This window comes from Vicugna pacos, chromosome X, assembly GCF_048564905.1.
Source record: "Vicugna pacos chromosome X, VicPac4, whole genome shotgun sequence".
NCBI lineage: Eukaryota > Metazoa > Chordata > Mammalia > Artiodactyla > Camelidae > Vicugna > Vicugna pacos.
The window spans coordinates 58,133,431-58,160,334 of NC_133023.1; the positions used below are offsets into that span (position 1 = coordinate 58,133,431).

Consider the following 26,904-nt stretch of genomic DNA (forward strand, 5'->3'; position numbering starts at 1 on the left):
ACCAAGAGTCCAGGAATTCTCCCTAAAATTTTATACTTAGGATTCTTGCTAAAGTTAGGTCAAGGTGGAGGTCTAGTGGAAGAAGTTCAGAGGAGCCTGATTAAAGTTTGATGAAGGAAGGTTTTATCAGTATGATCCATGATCACATAATATCCTGTTTTATTCGTCCGCAGACATGAACTGACCTATTCATCCATTGTTTTGCATTTAGATTTTTCCTATATATCTCTGCTTTTAAAAATACTAAAATGTCTTTCTGCATGAAGCTTTGTCTTTCTGTCTCATTATTGCACAACCTCTTTCCAGATGTCTAAATCATTTGCCAAGATCACTAACAATGCTTTCAATAAGAAAGCAATACCCTTAGGACACTGTTTCTCTAACTTGTATGTGTATAAAGAATCAGCTACGGGGTACAGGGTGAAGAAATACAGGTGTACAATAGAGTGATTCACAATTTTGAAAGATTATACTCTACTTATACTTATTATAAAATACTGGCTATATTCCACATGCTGGACAACATATCCTTATACCTTATTTTATACCTAAGAATTTGTACCCCTTATTACCATACCCCTATAGTGCCCTTCTCACAATCCCTCTGCTCACTAGTAACCACTAGTTTGTTTTCTATACCTATGACCCTCTTTCTTTTTTGTTATATTCAGTACTTGGTTCTACTCTACTGAAGAAAAACAGTTGTGTTACACTATTAGGAATTTTTCCCCAAGGGAAAGAGAAGAAAGCTTAAGAAAAGAAAGAGAAAAGAGGAGAAAGCTTAAAGCATATGGTTTTGGAGACTTTTAAAATATCAGTGTACGAAGTGGTCGATACGGCATGTTCTTGATAATGCAGAATAAGACGAAATTCTTTCAAACATTGTTTGTGAAGGGCTCTTAATGAATGGGAAAATACTACCAAAAAGAAAAACAATGCTACCAGGTATAAAAGGCAATACACGAAACTAGTAGTGGTCGTTTCTGGGTAGTGCAGTGGGGGTGATGTTTACCTTCTTATTGGTATTTTCTGAATTTTCAACATTTATACATTCAGCATCTTGAGATTCATTTCATGAACAAAAAAGAAAGTTAACATAAGCCCTACAGGAGACTTAACACAATGGCTTTAAAAAAAAAAAAAGGCATATACGAGAACGTTTACAAGGAGGCTAGTAATCAAAGAAACTCACATTAAAGCTATTTTACTGTCACTCTTCTCTGTCCATCAGATTGGCACAGAGATTTACGGAAAGAAGTGGGACTACAAGGCCGCGCTAACACAGCCCTGCCACAGTAGAGAAAGAATTTTTGTTTTGACTCTGAGGAGCACTTCTTTTTCAAACACGTAGGGCGGGGAAAGAGCGGAGTGGCGCGCGGGCACGGAGTCACGCTGCCATCAAGCGGCCAAAATTTCACTGAGCGACAAAGAAGGCCTGAGAGGACGTTCTCTTAGCGGCCTAGTTTCCGTTCTTAGACCCGGAGGAGTCCCCTAAGGGACCTGAGCGAGATAAACGGGAAGGGAAAAGCGATAGTTGCTAGAGCTAGGAGCCCACGGAGCAGTCACTGCGGGGGGCGCACCACGGAAGTGCATTCGCAATTGAGAGGTGGGAGAGCAGTCTCCCGAAGTCCCGCCCCCGAAGCCATAGCAACAGCAGCAGGAAGTTCCGGCTGTTCAAGCGCGGCGTTCCGGGGCGGCAGCGCGCCAATGGCTGATGGGAAGTGTGGTCGTTCGTCTTGGGGTTGTACGGAATTCGGTCTGCTCTTCCGTACCCGTGGCGTGAGTTTATTTTGTGGACAGTTTCTTATGTTCCCCGTGTGTCGGACATTACTGGGAAGATTGAGAGGGAGGAGGAGGGGAGGGGGAGGGGGAGGAGGAGGAGGATTTAGCCCTCGGACCCATTCTAAGAGTCACCTAGAGGAGGAATGCGAAGATGGAGGCGGTCAGTACCGTGTGGACATGCGCCATTAGTGCTGTACGGACTTTCCAAGCCAGCTGTGTGGTCTAGGCCTTCCTTCAAGCTATTTTGAGGGAGGTTCCTGCTTTTCCTTGACTTTGTGGGTCGCAGCCTGGGTGCTTGCTTGAGTGAGAGAAAGAGACATCCAGCTATCCCGGAACCCCCTTTAAGGGTATCATCTAGCCAGCCAGCCAGCCAGCCATCTGTTCATTCATAACGCAGATATATTCATTGAGCACCCATTATGTACCAGACAGTTTTAGACCTTGGGGACCCAAGACGCTTAAGAACACAAGGGCCCTGTTCTCAGGGGCCATTCCTTCTAGTGGGTGGAGACATTAAATAAGTTACAGAGTTAATTCCAGGTGGTGATAAGTGACAGTAAGAAAATAAAACGGGGCGATATGCCGGAGAGAAATGTGGTGGATGTGTAGTCGTTTTCACTGGGTGGCCGGATTCGGCCTCCTCAAGGAAAGGACAGTTGAGGACATTAGGAGTGGTCCTGTATGGCTTTGATGGCATTGATAAGGATAAAAGCTGTTTCCTGGTTTTACATTGTTCCATGCCTTATTAATACAGAGGCTTAGATGAACACAAAATATGGATCTGTTTTGCTGCTTCATTCCCTGCAGTAGCTCCTAGACTCTCAAAAGTAGAATCAGAATATAAAATTCTGATGGAAGGCCTGAGTGGGTCAGGACCTGGACAACGGCTGCTAGTGTAGTGCCTTGAGCACCTAGATTAATTGAAGTCCCCTTTCCACTGAACGCCGAAGAGTACAGAGGGTGGAGAAGCCTGATTCCCTTCCTCTTTGTGGCCTGCCTTCCCTCCTGGTCTCCTTTCTCTATGGGTCCTAGGATCTTATCTTTCCAGATTAGGTCAGTAAGAGGCTTTGCTTTGCTGTAATGGTGGAGTATGTCACAGACCTGCAGTACTATCACTGGAAAGCCAGTGGAATTTTGATTCCAGGTAAGAGTTTGGAATGGGCCCAGAGTATGCAGTAGGTCCTATGTAGTGACCACAACTGTGATATTTTAAGGAATCGTGTAGTCAGCATGAAGGTGAAACCATGTTGACAAGCGCATCACAAACTGAGGGAAAGAATGCATGCGTGCATGGGTGCATATTCTGTGGTAGACAGCAGTAGGATCTCCTCAGTTATTCTGGGTCTGGAGGAAAGAGGGGAGTTGAAAGGCTATAGACTCATCACTAGCTCTGGTTCTCCTTTTGTAGATGTGAGGTGCGCAGTGAAGGGAAATTGGAAAAGTAGGACTTCAGAGAGAATGGCCACAATGAGATCCAGTTTTACTACCAAACTAATATCCTGAGGGTCTCAAGCTGGGCGGGGGGGGGTGGAGAGTGTGGGACTGGTTGCTGTAGTGTTAGATAGATACTGAAAAGAGTCCCTGATGCCCTGTTAGAGGGCACCTACCTACTTGAGGGGGAATATCGAGGACTCTGGCTGGTTTAGGCCAGGGTAGTGGCAAGATTTAGCCCTCTTGTGTTGGATGGCAGGCTGCAGGTGACTATGACTGTCGATTCTTTTTTTGATCAGCACCTGCCTTTTCTCCCAATACAGGCCATGACAGGATTCGTCCTGTATGTTCCGAGCACTGAGCTTTAGGGTTATCCATACTCTGCATATAACTTAGCTACATTATTTTAGAGACAGAATTCTCTGTAGAGACAGGGGGGAAGGGAGGTTAGAGGAGGATGAAATGTCTACCATGGTATGATTTACATAGTAACAACAGCAGCAACAATAATTGGCTACATCCATTCGGGGTTTACCATGTGGCGGGCCCCTGTGCCAAGGGCCTTCTTCATGTTCCCTCATTTAATCTTCACAGTAACATGGGAACACTGGCACTCTACTTCCATTTTACATATGAGGAAACTAGGGCTTAGTTTAAGAGACTTACTTGAGTTTGGACAAATACAGCCAGGCTGATCCGTGGACCGTCCTTTGAGTCCCAAGGCTCTATACTGCACTTCCATGTGTCCTAGGTGAGCAGAGCTATTGATTCGATGCAGCTTTAGGGTCTTTAAAGTCCCGACTCCTGAGAGCTGACAGGCTATAGAATTCTAAATTGCCCTGACTCTGTTTATCTTTTTCAAATACTTGCCTGAATGTAACGGTGATGAAGAGAGAAATTGTGTCAGACTCCATTTCTTCCTCCTGAGTACCATTCCAGAAATGCTGAGTCTGGACAGATTGAACTTGGAGGCTCTCTTTCTTGAGTGAAAAGAGAGCCAAGGGACAATCTCATGGTATTCTCTGCCTGAATGGCATGTACTCAGTGACCAAGGGGAGCAGCAGCATATGATCACCTTTAATAACTTAAAACAATCTTCTGAAATGTTGGAGGAGATTGCTTTGTTCTGAATGACTTTCCTGGGTGATCATATTACTAAACTGCCAATTAATAAGGTCACTGTGGCTCTCCAAATGTGGTGTGGGGGTGTGTGTGGCGGGGGGTGGCCTAAAATTTTGTGTTTGTAAAATACCATATGTGCTGAATGACTAAACTACTATTAAAGAGCACACACTGCTGGTTTCTTTGACATACGGGGCTTCTTGCCGGGAAGCTTCCTGTTTACTTTGTAAGATGTGTGGGGTGTGTTCCTTATTATATTTTTGGCAAAAAGGCTAAGGAGGAAACAAATTGTGTCCGACCATTGACTGAGGTGTGGGTAGGGGACTCTGTTGAATCGAGGGAGTGCCCAGGCCCCTCCATGGCCCTTGTTATCTTCCCAAACTTCATGGAGAAGGCAACGAGTAGCATGTACACCTAGAGGAGGTATCATACCTGCAGCATGTCCAGGCAGTACAGGAGTGTGAATGCTGCTCCTTAAACTCCAGCCCTTCTGGCCAGAGTGTGTCTAAAACTTCAGTTCCGTAGGTTCCAGCAGTGTAAGGCCTCTGTGGAATCTGTGGGGCAACCAGTATCCCCAAAGATAGCCTTTGTCGTCACCACCAACAGGATGCACCCCACTGATTCTCAGGAAAATTTTTAAATTATCCTCATTGAGGTTCAGTGGTTACATGGAACTCTGCTCCAGGGATTGCTGATGGGAATAGTGATTAGGAAGCATGGTGCGCTATGGAGCTCAAGGAAGAGGGAAACTACAGGAAACTCAGGTTGGCCACCGCTGCAGCTCACAGCAGTGCAGACAGACAGAAACATCTCTTTAATTCTCCATACGATGCCAGGAGCTCTAAGGGGAGGCTCAGAACTGTTGCAGAGTGTCCAGCCTCCCTGGCAAATGGAATTCAGGTAAAAGGGAGGCAGTCTCTCCATCTGGGGGTGGAATGGAGGAAGACATTGCCTGGTGTACTTACTACATTGAGTAAGTACCGATGTTCGGGTAGACCGAACAGTATTAACGTGATCCTAGATGTAATCTCCTACCCATTGGGGAACTGGTGAGGAGGGCAGCCCCTCCACTTGCCGACTCAGATACCTGGATCATAGAGAATGAACGTTGTCTGAACTTGGAACACACAGTGTCTCTGTTTGAACTAAAACATCTTTCCGCCAGATTGTGAGTCCAAATCCTCAAACGACTCATTTCTCTCATGCCCCTAGCCCTGCCTGCTCTCCTATTTCACAACCTGTTTTCTCTCTTCAAACTTCCAACACCGCCTCTTCCATCCTCACTCTTAGCCGATGACCTACTCTCAGTTTTTTATTGAGAAAATTGCACAAGAGTCAACCCGAATTAACAAGTCTAAAATTGAACTCCCCCATCTTCCCCTACAAACCTTCACCTGCAGCGTTTCCCATCACAGGGCGATGGCAGTGCTCTCCTCTCCTCCCAGTTTGTCGTGCCGTAGACTTGAGAGTGTTCCTTCACCCTGCTCTTTCATTCACCCCTCGTTTTCCACCTGTCAGGAAATCCATGAACTCTTTTCACAAAATATGTCCAGAATCGGACCACTTCCCCCCACCTCCACTGTTACCATCCTGCTCCAAGCCACCATCAGTTTTTCCCCTACATCACTGGAATTGTTTCCTGACTTCTTTCCCTGCTTTGTTCAGCCTCCCTGCTGCCCACCAAACTGCCCCATTGATAATCGGTCCCGCAGCCAGAATAATGCTATTAACACATACAATCAGATCATATAATGCCCCTGCTCAAAACCAGCAGTTTTCATTTCATTCACGGTAAATTAAGACTCCTTAAAATTGTCCACAAGGCCATATGTGATTTGGCCACTAGTTACCTCTCTTACCTCACCTCCTAGTACTCTCCTCACTCTCCTCCTGTCTCTTTCCCCTTTGGCTACAGTGGCATCCTTTCTGCTCCTAAAGTAAGGGCTTTGGCACCATCTGTTCTTTCAGCCTGGAACATTCTTTCCGCACAAGTCTGCACGGCTACCTCCCTCATCTCTTTCATGACTGTATTGCCTGTTGCTCAAAGTATTAGAAGTTCTGGATCCCCAACACCTACACAGGAAAAGTGTCGCTACTTCCAGACCTACATGCTTCCTAACTACGTAAGGTTTGAAGGGCCCACCTTGCCTGCCAGCTCCCCTTAGAGACAGCAGATTTTACCTGTGAATTCTGTTGATGGGGCCCATCCCATATTCTGAAGATTCCATTCATTTATAAGACATTGCTGCTTTCAATTTTCCATCTTTTTTTTCCCCTTTTATTCTGGACAAGGAGCTTGAATTGTCTCGTGGTCCCTGGCACAGTGTCCAGGACTCATGCAGGACTTCTGACCCTTGGTTGTGCTGCAGGTGGCAGCAGGGAGCAGCCCATCATTTCTTTATACAGCTGCTTAATATAATGATAAATAAGAGCATAGTTTCCATAAATTGAACAGCTCTCCTAAGTTAGGTTATGTCACATACTATACCACTAATCTCAGAATAACTCCACAAGTTAGGTATTTTTCTTCCCATTCAATACTTTTTTTTTTAAAGAAAGAAAGTAAAGACACCCCGTGTAAAAACACTAAATAGAGGAATTAAGCCTTCAGTTCAAGGTCTAAGTTTATCACTAGCTGGTATTATGTACACTGAGTGGTCTGTCTGTCTGTCTGTCTGTCTTTCTTTCTTTCTTTCTTTCTTTTCTTTCTTCATGGAATTGTTTATTCCCACTTGTTTTTCCTTTTTTATTGAAGCTCAGTCGGTGTACAATGTTGTGTTAATTTCTGGTGTACAGCGTAGTGATTCAGTTATACGTGTACATCCATTCCTTTTCATATTCTTTTTTTTGTTTTTTTAACATTTTTTATTGATTTATAATCATTTTACAATGTTGTGTCAAATTCCAGTGTAGAGCATAATTTTTTAGTTGTACATGAACATACACATATTCATTATCACATTTTTTTTCTCTGTGAGCTACCATAACGTTTTGTGTAAATTTCCCAGTGCTATACAGTATAATCTTGTTTATCTATTCTACAATTTTGAAATCCCAGTCTATCCCTTCCCACCCTCCGCCCCTCTGGTAACCACAAGTCTGTATTCTCTGTCTATGAGTCTATTTCTGTCCTGTATTTATGCTTTGTTTTTGTTCGTTTGTTTGTTTTTTAGATTCCACATATGAGCGATCTCATATGGTATTTTTCTTTCTCTTTCTGGCTTACTTCACTTAGAATGACATTCTCCAGGAGCATCCATGTTGCTGTAAACGGCGTTATGTTGTTGGTTTTTATGGCTGAGTAGTATTCCATTGTATAAATATACCACAGCTTCTTTATCCAGTTACCTGTTGATGGACATTTAGGCTGTTTCCATGTTTTGGCTATTATAAATAGTGCTGCTATGAATATTGGGGTGCAGGTGTCATCCTGAAGTAGATTTCCTTCTGGATACAAGCCCAGGAGTGGGATTCCTGGGTCATATGGTAAGTCTATTCCTAGTCTTTTGAGGAATCTCCACACTGTTTTCCATAGTGGCTGCACCAAACTGCATTCCCACCAGCAGTGTAGGAGGGTTCCCCTTTCTCCACAGCCTCTCCAGCATTTGTCATTTGTGGATTTTTTTTTCTCTGTAATTTCTTTTTTTTTATTTTACATTTTTTATTGATTCATAATCATTTTATAGTGTTGTGTCAAATTCCAGTGTTCAGCACAATTTTTCAGTCATTCATGGACATATACACACTCATTGTCACATTTTTTTCTCTGTGATTTATCATAACATGTTGTGTATATTTCCCTGTGCTATACAGTGTAATCTTGTTTATCTATTCTACAATTTTGAAATCCCAGTCTATCCCTTCCCACCCTCCGCCCCTCTGGTAACCACAAGTCTGTATTCTCTGTCTATGAGTCTATTTCTGTCCTGTATTTATGCTTTGTTTTTGTTCGTTTGTTTGTTTTTTAGATTCCACATATGAGCGATCTCATATGGTATTTTTCTTTCTCTTTCTGGCTTACTTCACTTAGAATGACATTCTCCAGGAGCATCCATGTTGCTTGCAAATGGCGTTATGTTGTCGGTTTCATATTCTTTTTTCATTAAAGGCTGTTACAAGGTATTGAATGTAGTTCCCTGTGCTATACAGTAGGACCTTGCTCTTTATCTATTTTGTGTATAGTGTTAATGTCTGCAAATCCTGAACTGCCAATTTATCCCTCCACCCCCACCACTGGTAACCACAAGTTTGTTTTCTATGTCTGTGAGTCTGTTTCTCTTTTGTCAATAAGTTCATTGTCTCTCTCTCTCTCTTTTTTTTTTCAGATTTTCTTCAGTTTTCCTTCCTGAGAAGCACCTCTGTTCATCAGCTACAAAAGAACCATAGCTGGAGTCCATGGCCAGTCTGGCAGCACTATCTTATCCCAGCACCCCTGGGAACGATAAAGCTGCCTTTGATGGTGAGGGGTTAGGGTGGAGGTGGGATTGTGGCCATGACACAAAGCTGAGAGGGACTTATGGAGAGCAGTGAATGGCTATACCTTTCGGTAAGGGACAGGTATTGGTGGTGTCTCTGTCATGATATCAACCCCTGCTGGCCAGTGCGCCCCAAGACAGAGCAAGATTTTCAGGCACTTGTGAGGCCCCGTGTCAAAAGGGACGTAGTGCATTGTGTCACCTCCTGTAACAACTGCGTCGGGTTGGCCAGGATGGCACCCTTGTGCTTTCCCCTGACCACAAAACAGTCCCGGAGTATGATCACCGCTCTCACATGCGACAGCTTCAGTGTGATGGCACAGGCCAGCTCTTTTACCTGTTCCCTGTTACATTTGGTAAATCAGGTTTTCTGCTTTCACGAAATACTCTCGCACACAACTTCTGACCACAGCCCCAGTTTTTTTCCTCCAAGCTTTCTTTCCCAAGTTTCAAGGCCAACTTGCTTTCGTGTCTGTAGTGCAATTGCCACGCTGTCCATAAGAACCACGCCCCTGAAGACAGTCTGCCTACTTTGCATCTCAATTCATGTTTTATATCTCACTGACCTCATTGTCCTGGGACACCCTACTGCATATCAATTGTGGCTTCTAGCTTGTTCTGCATGAGTTGGCCTGTTATGTTTTGGGGGATACACTTTGTCAGGTTCTATTGTATGTTTGTTGTACATGTCACAGGGATGCTTGAGAATAAAGTGGATTATGGAATTGTCGGTTTCAGGATTCAAGATTCATCCATTAAGTCAAGCTTGTTCACACGTGGCTCAAAACTTCTAAATTCTTGTTAAGTTGCCAGCTGTTTGAGCTGTCAATTGCTGAGAGACGTGTTAAAGTGTCTCACTTTCTTAATGGATTTGCCTATTTATGCTTGTAATTCTGTCAATTTTTGCTGTGTGTATTTTGAGGCTATGTTGCTCCGAGGTTTCTGGGACAAGCTGGAATCTGGGGAGGCATCCTGGGGTCACTGTTGCGTTTCCTCCTGACCATAGAACACACCCTGTGGATGCGATCACTTGAGATGTCATCTCTGACATCCTGTTTTCACATGAAACAGCCTTATAAGATGGCATGAGTCAACCCCTATATGAACTACACCTGTCACAGCAAACACTTTTACCATCCAGATTTTGTATTTTCATGATAGACTAACTTACACGGTTTCTGACCATAGCCCTCTTTTCCCTCCCAGGCTTTAATGACCAGTGTCAGGGTCCTTCAAATTTGCCTTCCCCATATAGTCCGACAGCCAGCAAGACCATGTGATCCATATTTTTAGGGAATATCTCCATGGCTTCACCACCTGCAGATAGCAGCACTCACCCAACTGCCTTGCAACTGAGGAAGTTACAGTCAATAATGTGAGATGCCTTCCTTACATGTCAGATGCCTTCGTCTACCTCATGATGCCCTAGCTCCAGCAGTCATAGCTTTCATCTTCTCCACACCCCTGTTATCCCTGGCATTACAGATACCTCGGCACCTTAGCCGGGATCGGAGGTGCCTCTGGCTCCACCCTTGGCGCATCTACATGACCTGTCTAAGGAGGGAGCTGCAGGTCAGCTCAGTGGCACCCTCCGAGAAAAGAGAGAGAAACGTCCCAGTGGACTTCCATCTCCAGTTTTCTTTCCCCACACCAAAAGGTCTTTCCTCAGTAGAGTTCTTGAAGTCCACCAACTCTCCCCTTTTATGTACTGCCTTTTGTTCCTGGCACGTTCCTCTTCCCCTTATTTTAATATCCAGCTACTTTGAGTCCATCTGAAACAATAGCTGTGGGTGCAAAGGCCAGTGCTTGTTCTGATACCTCGGCCTGGGCTGATTCCCTTGCCTGGCAATGGGAAAGGATCTGGGTGACAGTTTTATCTCCTGCTGTTTGGGATACAGAAGCAGATAGCTTTTCCAATCTCGGGAGGACCCAATTCCTGGTCTCTGCAAGTATCTGAGGCTGTGACTACTTGAGTAGTGAGAAGTTCCCTTATTTAAAACAAATTTAAATAATCTTAACAAACAAACCAGGCACATACTATACATCTTAACAGATTTTTTTTTTAATTTAAAGGTGATGAGTGTACCCAAAATATTACATAGAGCAAATTACCGAAGTGCTTCCTCAGGTAAAAGGCCAGTTGTGTTTCTGGGAATTGTATCCATATTCACTTGTCATGCATCGATTTGGCCGCCATCTTGAGCCCATCCCTCCATTTTACTGTTGTCTGTTGACCTCCTGGTCAGGCCTCCATGTTCACTAACGTTCAGTATCCATGTGGATGACCCAGTTTACATTCAGACCTCTGGCTTCCGTATAGACTGGCTACCCTTGCAGAATCGTGTCCTCTATTTTCAGCTGTTCCCTGAAAACTTCCATCCATCTCCTCATTAGATTGGTTCTCCTTCTCCTCCGAGCTGCTGTGCAGGACTTCTCAAAGCATTCTTCTCAAGACCAGAATTTAACACATCCCCTCTTACTCTCAGCTGCCTTCTCGTGCTTCATAGAGGAAGCAGAAAGCACCTGGCGGGAACACCTCAATTTCCTGTTTATGCTGCCTCTCATCATTCATCTTCTCTGGAGATACACCTGGCTCACTCTCCAGGACAGTCTTTCGTATAAGGCCAATTCCCCAGTTACACCTAAGTCTCTTGGAACCTAAAATACTAATTTTAAAAAAGTCCCCGAGGTTCCTCACACCACTAAGAATAGAATGACCGTATGATCCAGCAATCCTTCAGGTTTGATTGAGCTGCCTCAGGGAAACTATGAAGGACTGTGGAGACACAGAGAGTAGCACCCTAAAGGCAGAACTATTTCTGAAGAAGTCCATAAATCCAAAAGAATTGAAAGCAGGGTCTTAAAGTGATCTTTGCACACCCATGTTCATAGCGACATTATTCACAATATTCGAAAGATGGAGGCAACCCGAATGTTCATTGATGGCGTAAACAAAGTGTGGCATATACACGCAATGGAATATTATTCAGCCTTAAAAAGGAAGGAAATACTGCCACATGGCAATAACATGGATGAATCTTGAAGACATTACACTAAGTGAAATCAGCCTGTCACAAAAAGACCATTACTATATGATTCCACTTCTCTGAGTTACCTAAAGTGGTCAGATTCATAAATACAGAAAGTCAGGTGGTGGTGGCCATGGGCTCAGGGGAAGGGGAAAATCAAGAGTTGTTGTTAAATGGGTATAGAGTTTCAGTCTGCACGAAGAACAGGTTCTGGAGATCTGTGGCACAGCAATGTGGATATATTTAACTCTATTGCACTGTACACTTTCAAATGGTTACCATGATACATTTTCCAGTTCTGTGTATTTTACCACAATGTTTAAAAGTCCCTCATGTCTCTTTCCAACTGCAAGTCTTTGGAAGAACGTTCTACAGTCATTGTCATCTCTTCTTTAACTCCCACTCCCTTCTCAGCCTACTGCCATCTGACTGATGTCCCCACCAGTCCACCAAAACTGCTCTTGTAAGGTTGTCAATGACCTTGCAAAATTCCTGGGCTTAGGGTAACTCAACCCAGGGTATTGGATACTGTTCACCCCTTCTTCCTGGAAGTTCTCTTACCGTTTGGCTTCTGTGAGGCTCTCCCTTGGTTCTTTTTGCTGATGTCTCACTGGTAAAACTCCTGTCTTTAAGTTTTGTTTGTTTGTTTGTTTTAATAATCCTTTCTTCTTCATAAATAGTTGTGTCCTTGGCCTGCTGCTCCCTGTGTCTGTATAGTTCTTCATAGTTTCCCTGGGGCAGCTCAATCAAACCTGAAGTATCAACTATCAGATTTACATCTCTGATCAGATCTCCCTCTGACAAGTCAACTCTGAATGTCCCATAGGCTCTTCAGACTCAACTCCTTAACTAAACTCATCATCCCTCCTCCAGTGTTTTCTAGCTCAATGACATTTATCCCCCAATCCTATTCTGAAACCTGGGAGTCATCCTGGACTCCTCATTCTCCTTTATCCTCCATATCCAATTAGTCGAAAAAAAAAAAAGTCCTATTGATTCTCTTTCTCTTATTAATATCAAAGTCCATCTCAAGTGTCAGTGCCTTGGCTTAGGTTTTCATCACCCAGGGCCTCCAAGTTAGTCACTCTGCCTCCAGTTTTGCCTTCCTCAAATTTATCTTCCACACAGCGTTTTAGTGACCTTCTTAAAATTTAAGTATGATCGTGAGGCTGGTCTACTTGGGTGCCTTCAGTAGCTCGCCATTGCTTTTAGGGTAAAGTCTCAACTCTCTAATATTCAGCATACGAAGTCCCTCAGCTTCCCCCAAATCATGATTGATGTCAGGCCCATGATCCAAGGTGACTAATTCTTGGCGGCGTTAGACACCAGTGGAAGAGAACAAAACCCTCATGGTAAACTTAGCATCTTACCAGAATAATGCTTCCTTCCCCTGACCTCAGGCCGTTATGGGTGGCTCTCCACACCTCTCAAACTCCCACAGATGGCAGGAGCCCAAAAGAGCTTAGGTTAGTGGTTCAAAAAGCAGCATCTTTTTGGAATTTCCTTCATTTTCTGCATTATCTATTTTCTGTCGACCTTAACTCGTATCTGCAAGTTGGGAAGGAAGGAGAGTCAGTCCCATGAGTAGGGGAACAAATGGGAAAGCTTTGAAGCAGGTTAAGTGAATGTGGAGGTGCAGGTGAGGTCAGTGTTTTGAGCAAATACATTTTGTATGTTCTTCCAGGTTTATCCATGCTTGACTGTGCCTCCAAATTCTGAATTCTAACCCCAATTACCTCAGAGTCTCAGAAGTCACAGAATGGTATGATTTTCAGGTTGGGACACTGACATAGGGAGAGGGGAATCCACTTGTACAAAGCTACAATGTCAGTGAGCATCCACATCAGAGACATCTCCTGTCTCAGAGCAAAGTTCTTTTTACAAAATGTCCCCACTCCATCGATCTTTAACTGATATGGGCAAGTAATTTAACCTCTTCACACTTCTATTTCCTCATCTACAATAAGGGAATCATAAAGTGCGTACCCTGCCAAGCTGTTGAAATGAGCTATTGCCTAGAAAACACTTAGCATATTCCCCGACCCACTGTAAAACCTCAATGAATGTTAACCATTCTTACTATATTGGATATCTTCTCCATCTGCCAGGACGCAATGGTCCCCTCCCTGTTATACGCACAGCTATTACCTCCTTTTGTCCAACCTGCCATTTTGCACACATATTTTGAGTTTCCAAGTTCTAATTTCTGTTTGGATGTAGTAAGGAAGGTATTAGAGGTGGGATGGGATAGAAGAAGAAAAAGCATTGTGAACTAGTACTTCAGAAATCAGAACTCAATCTAAAAAATAAGACAAATGTATATGCAAAACAGAAACAGACTTTCTGTTTAGAAAACAAACTAGTGGTTACTGAAGGAGAGAGGGCAGGGAGGAAGTGCAAATGAGAGGTATGAGATTAAGACATGCAAACTACTATGTCTAAAACAGATAAGCGACAAGGGCATATTGTGTAGCACAGGGAATTATAACCAGTATCTTGTTATCATTTTTAATGGACTATAATCTGTAAAACTGCTGAATCACTGTGATGTATACCTGAACTAACATGATGTTGTAAATCAACTATACTTCAATAAAACAAAGAAATCAGGACTCATGAAATTTGAGTTGGCAAATTTTCTAATTGGTCCAAATGTTGTGTTCTTGCAACAGGAGTCAGAAGCGTGAGAGCGAGAGAAAGCATGTTGAGTATTGAAAACAGTTCCAGTTTGGAGTCCTAGAAGCCTGTGTTTGAACCTCAGCCCTGCCTCTTGTTATATATCCTTAAGGTGAGTCAACCCTTGAGCTCTCTGAGCCAGTTTCTTTACTTGTCTCATGTGGCTCATAATACCATACTGATGGGATCACTGTGAAGTGTTCAGGGGGAGTAATAGGTGCACGTATACGTGGGGAGTGGGGAGGGCGGGGCACACATATATATTTTCTCCCACATACAGTGAATATTCAGTATTTGGGAACCACATTACTTCCTTTAGGGTTTGCAGCAGTGTTTCACACATTCTGTCAATGTGTTCATTGTTAGTTTCAGTTTTCAGGGTTGTTGCAAGCTTTCGCCCTCTTCTGGGTTATTTTAGTCAGAAGTTGGGAGAGCCAGCACCAAGGACTCTTCATCAAAGGCCATTTTAACTTGGAAACCCATAAACAGAAACGGAAGACGTTTTTTACCAATGGTAGTGGCAAAAACTCTCAAAAGTTGATAAAATACTCCATTAGTGAGGCTGTGGGGAACTGTCTTGTTTTGTTGGTGGGTGTATAATGTGGTACAACTGTTGAAGTCAATGTCGGAAATGTATCAAATTATGAATTCATGAAGCCTCTGACCCAGCAATTCCTCTTCTGCAAGTTTATCCTACAGACACGCCGGTACCTATACATGTTTGAAATAACATATGTGCCAGGGTATTCACTACGGCATTGTTATGTAATAGTGAAGCCCAAAGTCTATCATTATTAGAGCACTCACTCAATAAATTATGGTACAATACAATGATGCTCTAAAAAAGAACAAGGAAGTGTTCTATACACTGACATGGAGAGAAAAAGATACAGTAAGTGATCTAAAATCTTCACAGAAGTGTGTACTGTATACTGTCTTCTGTGCAAAAATAATGGAAAAATGGGTGGGACCTTACGGTCTTACCTGAAGACACACACACTTGAAGTTTACAGAAGAAGCAAAAGACAATGATTACCTGTGTGTGGGGTGTAAACTAGGTAGATGGGAGACTAAGTTGGGAAGGACACGTTTCACTGTATACTTAAAACATATTTTTTTTGTTTTGATATATGCAATACATAACCTTTTCAATAAAAATAATTTTCAATATTGTCAATAAAAATTTTTAAAAGACAATGATAAACTGGACAGCAGCATGTAAATCAGTGAAGTTAGAACACTCCCTCACACCATACAGAAAAATAAACTCAAAATGGCTTAAAGACTTAAATATAAGGCAAGACACTATAAAACTCCTAGAAGAAAACATAGGAAAAACATTCTCTGACATAAATCTTAGCAAAGTTCTCCTAAGGAAGTCTACCCAGGCAATAGAAATAAAAGCAAAAATAAGCAAATGGGACCTAATTGAACTTACAAGCTTTGGCACAGCAAAGGAAACCACCTGCAGAATGGGAGAAAATATTTGCAAATGATGCGACTGACAAAGGCTTGATCTCCAGAATATATAAACAGCTCATACAACTTAGTAAGAAAAAAGCAAACAACCCAATCCAAAAATGGGCAGAAGACCTAAACTAGTAATTCTCCAGTGAAGACATACAGATGGCCAATACGCACCTAAGAAAATGCTCAATATCGCTAGTTATCAGAGAAATGCAAATCAAAGCTCCAGTGAGGTATCATCTCACAGCAGTCGGAATGGCCACCATTCAAAAGTCCATGAACGATAAATGCTGGAGAGGCTGTGGAGAAAAGGGAACCCTCCTACACTGCTGGTGGGAATGCAGTTTGGTGCAGCCACTGTGGAAAACAGTATGGAGATTCTTCAAAAGGCTAAAAATAGACTTAGCATATGACCCAGGAATCCCACTTCTGGGCATATATCCAGAGGGAATGGAACCTTAATTCAAAAAGATACGTGCACCCCAATGTCCACGGCAACACTATTTACAATAACCAAGACATGGAAACAACACAAATGTCCATCTACAGAGGACTGGATAAAGAAGCTGTGGTATATTTATACCATGGAATACTACTCAATAAAAAGAAAAAAGAATAAAATAGTGCCATTTGCAGCAACATGGACGGTCCTGGAGATCGTCATTCTAAGTGAAGTAAGCCAGAAAGAGAAAGAAAATGCCTATGATAGCATTCATATGTGGAATCTCAAGAAAAAGAAAGAAAGAAAGAAAGAAAATAGAGGACACTAATGAACTCATCTACAAAACAGAAACAGACTCACAGACATAGTAAACAATCTTATGGTTACCAGCGGAAAGAGGTTGGGGAGGGACATATTCGGAATTAGAAAATTGCACCTCTTGGTTACTGATGGAGATGTTAGCTATCTTGATTGTGGTGGTGGTTTCATCAGTGTTAAGTATCAAAATTCATCAAATTGTACATCTGAAATATCTAGTTTACAGGAACCATACCACAACAAAGGTGTTTTAAAAAGTAAGTAAATGATGGTATATGGATCGTTAGTAGGTGGATTTTTTGACAAACATTAGAAATATTATTCTTGAAGAGTTTTCATGACATGAATACGACACTGCATTTGAAATATTGGGTTCATTATATGTGTGAGTTCATATGTGTGTAATTATCTAAACTACCTGTAATTAATAGAGAATATGAACATTGGATAAAAACCATTGAAGTCCACCAAAATAATAATAGTGTGTGGTCATGAATAGATTTTCCCCTTGCTTTTGCATTTGTGACATTTTGAAAATCTCAACAATGACCACATATTAGTTTAATGAAGAGGAAGTAATAATAAAGTTATTTAGAATATAAAACCCACTAGAAAAATGAATGAAGTACACAAACAGATACTTCAAAGTAAAAAGCAGCCAAACAGACAATAGACAGTGGCAGAAAAATGTTAACCCGCAGATGTAAGTCTTTAAAAGACAATTAAACAGCAATAGGATAATAATTATTTATGAAATTATGAAAGATTTTTAAGAGAGGTAATACTCATCACTTGCCTTGATTCCAAACAGGGGCTTCCCTTCTATAGAAGTTCATCAATCTGTAGAAAACAAATTTTTTACATTTCAAAGGCTAAGAAACTAGTTTCTTGTCTGTCATACCTTGTGTCCCTTGACTTTAGGACATTGCTAAGAGGCAAAGACAAGAAGAGTAAGTAGGCAGGGGATATATTAGTCCTGGTACACTTTCAGAGAGTAAACCTGCCTATCTAGTTCACCTATGTCAGAGTCAGGGATGTAACACAAGAACTTTTTTCAGCTCCATCCTAGAAACCACCAGCTAATCCCATAATATATCCTAGAGGGTGGGTGTTGTGGTTTCCTAGGAGATTAGTAGCATGGGGAAAAGTTTTAAAGCTGTAGACTTCTCTTTTGCTGGTCTTTCCTAAGCCTCCAATTCCCTCAGCTTGCATAATAGAGGGTTTGTGCTATCTTTCTTCTGTTTGTCCATATGTTTGGTGAATTGGAGCTAGATGCCCTGAGGCTTCACTCTCAGAGCTCCTTCTTTCTCCTATTATCCATCACACATTATAAACACCATAGAATAATCCTTAAAGCAGGAAATAGAAAGGAAAGGGCATCAGATAAATCGTACTAACCCTGAGAATCAGACAAAACTCAGAGAAGCAGACAAAAAGGAGTAACTAAGGAGGGCTTTAACCTAGGGATCCAGGGTCCTCCCTGGAGTCTGTCTTTGCCGCTGTCTTTTCCTTTGATGATCCTATCCTCATTACACAAATTCTATGAGGTCTGATAGTAGACTGATGGAAGGAGAGACAAAAGAAGACTGAGTAAAAAGACTATTTTAATAGTCCAGATTAAAACAACAACAACAACAGGTATCAACTATTATTTAGCATTTATTTTGTACCAGGCATAATTCTAAGCACATTACACATTTTAATGCATTTAATCCTCAAACAACCCTATAAGGTAGGTACTGCTGTTGTTCCCATTTTGCATGTGAGGAAACTGAGACAAGAAGTTAAGTATTCAGCCCTGGGTCACATAGCTGGTAAGTGGATTTCCTAAGGTCTGCCACAGGAAGAACACCAGCAGAGTGGCATGTCCTCTAAATATGCTCAATTATGCCTTATTTATGCCTGGGAATGAGGATCACTTTCTAGGAAGGTAGAAATATGAGCATGTGCTATTAAACTAACCTGTGCAAACTAGGCCTTTCCTATACTTGAAGCTTCTCATTTGGTCTATGAGACAAGAGGTTACTTTACAAATGTTTCACTACTGCTGTTCCTGTCCTTCAATAAATCCCAGGTAACCATTGTTATAACCTGAGTTGTATCTGCAACTTGCTTTTCTCTCTTGGCAATTCCTCCAAGTTAGAGGAATCTTAGCAATTCCTCAAAGACACAACACTCACTCATTTTAATAGCCACAAAATATTCCATGGTATGTCTACACTTCAATTTAATTCACTATTTCCCTATTTATGAATATTTACTGTGTTTCTAATTTTTTTGCCACTACTCACAATGTTGCAATAAACATTCTTAGTTCTTGTAATAAATTCCCAGTCATAGGGTTCCTGGGTTGAAGAGTATCCTTAGTTTTAGTTGTATACATTACCAGGTTACTTCTCATACCTACACACAAAGAGATTTAACGATATCCATTTCCACCAAGCCCTACATCCCCTTTAGGAGCTAAATATTATCACACTTGAAACTTTTTGCTAATCTTAAGAGAACCAAAAGATAGCTACATTTAGCTGTAATTTATTTTCTTCTATTAGAATGAGCTTCTTTTCATAAGCTTCCTGGACATTTTGAGTTTGTTAACTAGTGAATGGACTATTCATACCCTTTGCATATTTTTAAATTGAGTTGACTTTACAAAATTTGTAAGAACTCTTTGTTCATTATATAAATTACACCCACTCCTGCTATAGACTTGCAAATATTTTATTAATTAATCATTTACCTTTAGATTTTGTTTATGCTATCTTTTGTCACTTTGAATTGTTAATTTTATGTAGTTGACTGTGCCTTTTTTCTCTAATGAATACTATATCATTTGTCTTGCTCTAGTCTCTTCAACTCCTAAGTTATCAACAATTTTCCTACATTTTCTTCGAAGTGTTTTTAAACTAAAATTTTTATCTTGAGCTAATTGTGGATTCACATGCAGTTGTACCATGGCATATACCCTTTACCCAGTTTCTCCCCAATGGTAACAGTAACATCTTGTAAAACTCATTGTTTTGGTGACCTTAAAATTTAAGTTTGATCATGAAGCTGGTCTACTTAAAGGCCATTGCTTTTAGGGTAAAATCTCAACTCCCTCATATTCTGCATACAAAGCCTCTCTGCTCCTCACCAAATCAACATGACTACACTTTTACTCCATCTGTTTTTTAAATTTCCAGCAAGATGCCATGTTTAATTCTTCAACGCCTTTGCACGTGAGATACCCTCTGCCTGGGATGTCCTTCCCTACCTGATTTGGCTACTTGGCTAATTGCCTTTCATGACAACTTGGGTATCCCCTGTTTGTGTACCATAGTATATGATGCTAGGATGTGCTCACCACTTATTCTGCTCCCTCATTGTTATCTAGTTCTGCCAAGGCAGGGACTAAATTCTTCAGTCTCTTCACTCCATTGCCTAGCAGCACGCCTGTTGGTGATTTACAGCCTAATTTGGGGTATTGGGAAGTGTTGGTGTGTATATGTGTCCGTATGCGCGTGCAGGCACAAATGGAGAGTGTGAATTCGAATCTCTACGGGGCACTCAGCGCAGCGGGGATGTGACAGTTGCATTATTTTAACTTGGTCTTTTCCTTGTTCACAACCGATATTACTGATTATTCAACCACCTCAGATCCCTTAAGTATCCCAAACTAAGCAACAAAGCCACGCCTTTGAGTCTGCGATGGGCGGGTGAGGAGAGGCCAGGGAGTACTGACTCCAGGCGAGGGAGGGTGCACGCAGGCGCAGCGGCAGCCGGATGAATGCCACTCTTGCTCCGCCCTCCCTTTTCAACTAACCGCGGAAGAAACACGAAAAAAAAAAAGTCATTTCCGGGAAACTGGGGCCACGCTTCGTAAGCTGCAACATGGAGGCGACTAGTGGAACTGATGAGCCGGTGAGACGCAGCTCGGGGGTCGGGTGAGTGGGGAGGTTGAGCTGGGTCGAGCCTTGAACTCTCCCTCCTTTTTCCTTTTCCAGGTTTCCGGGGAACTAGTGTCAGTGGCACACGCTCTTTCTCTCCCAGCCGAGTCTTATGGCAACGATGTGAGTATGACTCACCCACAGCTCCCACTTTCCCAGCTATCCTGGGATGTCTGCAGGGCCCGCCACGAAATTCTAACCTCCTACCCCGAGGTCTTCTGTAGACCCTCTCCATGTCTGCTGGAAACGGCTCCTTTTAGTTCATCCTAATCTTTTTGGTCCGCAAACGCAGGACTAACGCCAGTAGGAGTAGTTCCCAAACTGCTGCACTTTAGAGTTACCTGGGAAGCTTTTAAATATCCTGATGTTCAGGTCTCAGTCCATCCCGAGTCAGGAATCAATATTTTTCAAGGTCTCTGAGTGATTCCATTGTGCAGTAAACTTGCACTGGCTTATGGTATATCTGGTTTAGATCCTTAAGGAGAAAGCACATGATGTATTTTGAGGTACAAGACACAGGAACATGAAAATAGTAATAACACTCAAATAGGAGTATGATGTATGCTAGATTAGTGGATCAGGGCATAAGATCCAAAGGAGTTTAGCCAAAGAAGAAACCCCTAAGGACACAGACAGTAGAGGAATACTTCCCTGAGTAAGTGGATCTTAAACTGGATCTTCAAAGTGTAGGCGGACAAAGGACATGATTTGGCAGTCAGGAAACGGCATGGTCTAAGGCATGGAGGCAAAAATGCAATTTTTTTTCTGGGGTTAGTGAAATAGATCCGTCACTTTGGAGTGGGAGATTCTAATGGAACAGGTACTTGGTATGGCTTATTATAACCTAGCCTGCTTCATGATACTGATTCATTTCTAAGTGTTGTAGTATAGGGAATTGGCTATCTGATAAACACAAATGATTATGACATACTACAGTTTTAAAAGTGAAGAGTAATTTCACTTCTGTTATCTTATTTTGGCTTCTGAACAACTCAATGGTATATGTGGCTATTTCAGTTTTACAATGATTCAACTCAGTCCTGAGAAGGTGATTTATCTACAGCTGCATGTAATCTCTGCTTTCACTAGTTGCTGGGAAAACATGGCTAGTGGCTGATTTTGTTTATTATACTGTGTAGGTAGCTTCTTTAGATTGTCATAAAGACAAAAAAATTATTATATGGCCCAAACGTACTAGTCTACTTTTTACCCTTTGACAGTAACACGCAGTTTGGTAGCTCTCCTCAGTATTAACTAGACATCCACAGACTTCCTTAATTTGTTCTTTGGTAGCAAGATTGGGAGATTTCTGACTTGGCATTCTTCACTCCTTTGCAGCCTGATATTGAGATGGCTTGGGCCATGAGAGCAATGCAGCATGCCGAAGTCTACTACAGAGTGAGTTGTCTGTCTTCATTATTGAGCAGAATTTAACATGTTTAATTTAAACATTAAACATTCAGTGTATGATGCTCTGCTAATCACCATTCTCAGCAAGTTAAACAGTTGTATTTTGGAGATAGTTTGTATTACTGTGAGATCTTGTCCACAGAGAACAGGGGCGTGAAAGAGAATTTTGTTTTGACAGTGAGGAGTTGTGCTTCTTTGCACAGTGTTCTTCTGTTGCTAACCAGAAAAAGGGTACCTGGCCCATAGTAGACACTAAATAAATGTTTGTTAACTGAATGAACAGTTCACAGAGGGCAATAGCCAGGCATTACTAACTAAGGCCAAAGGAGTTTGAATTGGTGGAAGGGACTGTAGTATATTATGGCCCTTTAAAGTTATGTTACGATTTCATCTGGGACCTAGGCTGTCTATACTTGCTAATGAACTCTTCTGCCTTGAGAACCATGAGGGTTTGCTGGGGAAGGGGGGATAGAAATGTAGTAAATTTAGAGAATAGCATCTGTTGCCTTATTTTCTGGCAGCTGATTTCATCAGTTGATCCACAGCTCCTGAAACTCACCAAAGTGGATGACCAAATCTATTCTGAGTTTCGGGAAAATTTTGAGAAACTCAGAATAGATGTATTGGACCCAGAAGAGCTCAAATCAGAATCAGCTAAAGAGGTGAGAATTCTCTCTTTTAAATATTGCCTCATATCTGGCAAACAGTTATTGATTGTGATACATTTTTATACATTTAGACTTTTTTTTTTGGTTTAAAGCAAACATGTAAAAAACCAGGGCTTTTACGTAGTTATAATCAACTGTAAGTAAATTATTAAATGAATGTTTTTCTGGTTTATGGATTTTTCATGTTCATTGAATTAATTTTTTTCTCCTTTTTGACTTGGACCTTTCATTCCTATCCCCTCAGCCCTTTCGGGGGAGAAGGAATAAATTTACCTATGTGAGTAGTTTATCCAGAAGGTCTAGATGGGGGGTTGGCAAATAGGGTACAGAAATTTGTTTGGATTCTCTGGATTTAAGTTCATATTATCACAGGCCCTAAAACTTGTGTTTTGCATTGCTTACTTGATTACCTTATACTTTTACAGAGCACTAAAATTCTTACAGAGAATTTTTTTTCCTTGAGAATAGACCCTTGGCTTATGAGGAATGTAAGCTTTTAACTCTTAGCAGGCTGTCACTGATTTTTGGAAAATTACTTCTACTTAATGGACTTCTTTCTTAACTTAGCAATTTGGGCCAAATTCCTGCCTTCTTTGTCTCATTTGTGCTTCATTGAAGATGAATAACTATTTTGGGCTGAATTAGCCAATAACTTAAAACAGAGAATCCATTTAAGAAATTAAATTTTAATTCTCTAGTCAAAGGTTTAAGTTTTCATCAGATTAAAATAGTGTTCATGTTGGGAAATACCAGCCTAACGATATAATAGATAACACAGCAACTAGCCGCTAGTGAAACTAGCAATCAATTCAACCCTAGTCTCTTTCACTATGATTATTTTCCTTGCTGAGGAAGTGGAAGCTGCTCTCCTGGCCTTAACTTCACCAGCCTCCTGCATTTTTTTAGCTAAGGCATCTTTTTTGCCTCTGTAGAAGTGGAGGCCATTCTGCTTGAAGTTTGATGGTATTGTAGAAGACTTCAACTACGGTACTTTGCTGCGACTGAATTGTTCTCAGGGATACACTGAGGAAAACACCATCTTTGGTGAGTTTCTTGCCTCTGGCATCGTTTCTGTATAAAGAGAGTGAGGAATCTGGTTTTACTGATGAATTGGTAACATAGATAGTTTGGGAATCATTTTATTTGTTATATCTTTAAAGGTCATGATACTGTTTTTTTCAGTAACTGAGTATTTTCAGCCTCATTTAACATAGGATTAGAATTCCACATCTGTAAATATTTGCAAGTGAGAAGACTGACAAGGGACTGATTTACAAAATATACAAACAGCTCATACAGCTTAATATCAAAAAAAAATCCAATCGAAAAATGGGCAGAAAACCTAAATAGATATTTCTCCAAAGAAGACATACAGATGGCCAACAGGCACACGAAAAAATGCTCAACATTGCTAATTATTAGAGAAATACAAATCAAAACTACAATGAGGTAAATAAAAAATGTTAAAAAAATAAAATAAATAAAAACTACAATGAGGTAACACCTCACACCAGTGAGAATGGCCATCATCAAAAAGTCTACAAATAATAAATGGTAGAATGTGGAGAAAAAGGAACCTTCCTACACTGGTGTAGGAATGTAAATTGGTGCAGCCACTATAGAGAACAGTATGGTCATTCCCTAAAAAAGTAAAAATAAAGTTACCATATGATCCAGCAATCCCACTTCTGGGCATATATCTAGATAAAATTATAACTCGTAAAGATACATGAACCACAGTGTTCTTAGATGTGGGTTCTGTTCATCGTGGGTTTTGTCCAGCAAAAGTCCTACCATGGAAGAACGAAATTTCTCAAGACTTTATCAGGTCAAGAGAGTGAGAGGGAGCTGGAGACTGACTCCCTGAGCTCCTCCAAAGCTCTTGTATTTATTGAGAATAGTCAAACAAAGAATCAAAGTGAAATATGTCATAGGAATAAGTAAGGGGCATGGTATACGTGCAGGGATGCAGGTCAGCAGTTTGCAGTTTCAGTTCATGAAAAATAGAAACATTATAATCTTAATTTATACTTAGAAGGTTACAATATTGATAGTACAGACGGTTATTTTAAGCCTCAAACAATCATGAGCAAGGTTACAGTGTTCCGAATAACTGATAATGAAAACCCAGACCACCACAGAGTCTCCATACTCTGATCAGAAATCGTCTAAGCATGCAAAGCAGCTCAGCTGTTCCTAGCTAAGGTCTAAGTCACAGTCTTCTGTGAGCAAGAGCAGCCTACGCTATCCACCTATGCCTGATAAGCGAAGCATGTCCTGCCAGTCAGGGCAAGGAATGAGTTATGGTTTTCCATAAGCACAAGCAGCCCTAAATCTATGACCTCGAACTAAGCAAAGTGAGCAAAGCATGTCTCTGCTTTTTACAGCAAGAAGACAGTTCATAGCAGATTCCTGCTAGCAAAGCAGCTTCAAGGCAACTGAGCTAAGTTCCATAGATAAGGTAGTGACTGGTATTGAGAGTTTAGTCTTTTGTGCTCTTAGACATTTTGCTTTGAAGTAGCAGTATAAAGACAAATATAGAAAGCATTGGTTTTGATTATACATTTCTTATGTGCTTACATAAAGGTGAGAATACATAAAGGTGAGAATATGATTTGTTATAAGCAATCATTACAAATCAAAGTTTGTTAACCCAAGTTAGTGCTTCCACACATAGAAGCACTGTTTACAGTAGCCAAGACGTGGAAGCAATCTAAATGTCCATCTACAGATAAATGGATAAAGTTGTGTGTGTGTGTGTGTATACACACAATGGGATACTACTCAGCCATAAAAAGAATGAAATAATGCCATTTGCAGCACCATGGAAGGACCTGGAGTTTATCATATTAACTGAAGTAAGTCAGAAAGACAGACATTATATATCACTTATATGTGGAGTCTTAAAAAATGACACAAATGAACATATTGACAAAACCAGAAACAGACTCACAGATATAGAAAACAAACTATGATTACCAAAGGGAAAAGGGAGCAGGAGGGATAAATTAATTGGGTGTTTGGGATTAACATATACACACTACTATATATAAAATAGATAAACAACAAGGACCTACTGTATAGTACAGGGAACTATATTAAATATCTTGTAATGACCTATAATGGGAAATAATCTGGAAAAAATATATATATATATAATTGAATCACTTTGCTGTGTACCCAAAACTAACACAATATTGTAAATCAACTATACTTCAATAAAAAAAATTCCACATCTCTGAAGCTATGACTATACTGGAATGATTTGCATGTTAGTTCAGCTTTGTCAATAGATTTCCAGTAGGTTTAGAGAAGTAACTGTGACTTGAACAATAATCAGTTTTATTCACCTTTCAGCCCCTAGGATACAATTTTTTGCCATTGAAATTGCTCGCAACCGGGAAGGTTATAACAAAGCAGTTTATACTAGTGTTCAGGACGAAGAAGAGAAAGGAGCCAATAATGGAGAGACAGGAGCTGACAGTGGAGGAGAAGAAGAGAAAGGAGCCAACAAAGAAGGAGAAAAAGAGAAAACTGACAAAGGAGGAGAAAAAGAGAAAGCCTAAAAGAAATCAACAAAAGTGGTGAAGCAGCTATGTAAGGTAGACAGGAACAGCACTCTAGAAGATGTGACTCAGCTGAGCCTATAAGTACCATGATGCTACTTCCACAGGCCCCTGTGGTTAAATGTATCTCCTTGTTCAGTGGAAGGACATGCAGAAGGACATCTTTCTAGCCTAATCATCAGGAGTTGCAATGATTGTTCTCTTGTGTGAGCTGTCTTGAAGACTATTAGTGGGGTCTTAGGTGATTATTTTTTGGTTCAGTCAAATAAGAAATTTTGTAAATAAATTTGTTTTGGTTCTTATGACTACCTATATTTGTGAAAATTATTTAACACTTGATTTTTTCAGGTATATAATCTCTTTGCCATGTGTTATATAAAATGATTTATGCCTATTTCTCAATGCTTCTCACTATTCCTGTAGTGAAATTCCCACAAACCTGTAAAGTTGTACATGGTTTTAGATTGGAAGTCCTTACATAAGAATTGACTCTTGCCATTTGGGTGACTATAGCTTTCTGATTTTATTTGATATATCTGTCAAAAGATCGGATAAATACACTATAGGGTAACAGCAGCAGTGTCAACCT

At 41.0% G+C, this 26,904-nt stretch overlaps 1 protein-coding gene across 2 annotated transcripts; it reads left to right on the forward strand.

Annotated features, from left to right (window-relative positions):
* The first annotated feature begins 1,689 nt into the window (after window positions 1-1,689).
* Window positions 1,690-26,495, forward strand: PBDC1 (polysaccharide biosynthesis domain containing 1). Of its 2 annotated transcripts, XM_072955854.1 has the most exons (9): window positions 1,690-1,779; window positions 8,661-8,794; window positions 14,512-14,627; window positions 20,382-20,645; window positions 20,729-20,794; window positions 22,010-22,069; window positions 22,603-22,743; window positions 23,682-23,793; window positions 26,107-26,495. In XM_072955854.1, the coding sequence occupies exons 4-9, from the start codon at window positions 20,616-20,618 to the stop codon at window positions 26,313-26,315; spliced, it is 618 nt and encodes a 205-aa protein (XP_072811955.1). In that variant the 5' UTR covers window positions 1,690-1,779; window positions 8,661-8,794; window positions 14,512-14,627; window positions 20,382-20,615; the 3' UTR covers window positions 26,316-26,495. The 2 variants fall into 2 exon arrangements, with proteins under 2 accessions (XP_072811955.1, XP_031527446.1); XM_031671586.2 differs by lacking the exons at window positions 1,690-1,779; window positions 8,661-8,794; window positions 14,512-14,627 and having other exon boundaries at window positions 19,522-20,645.
* Window positions 26,496-26,904: the final 409 nt, after the last annotated feature.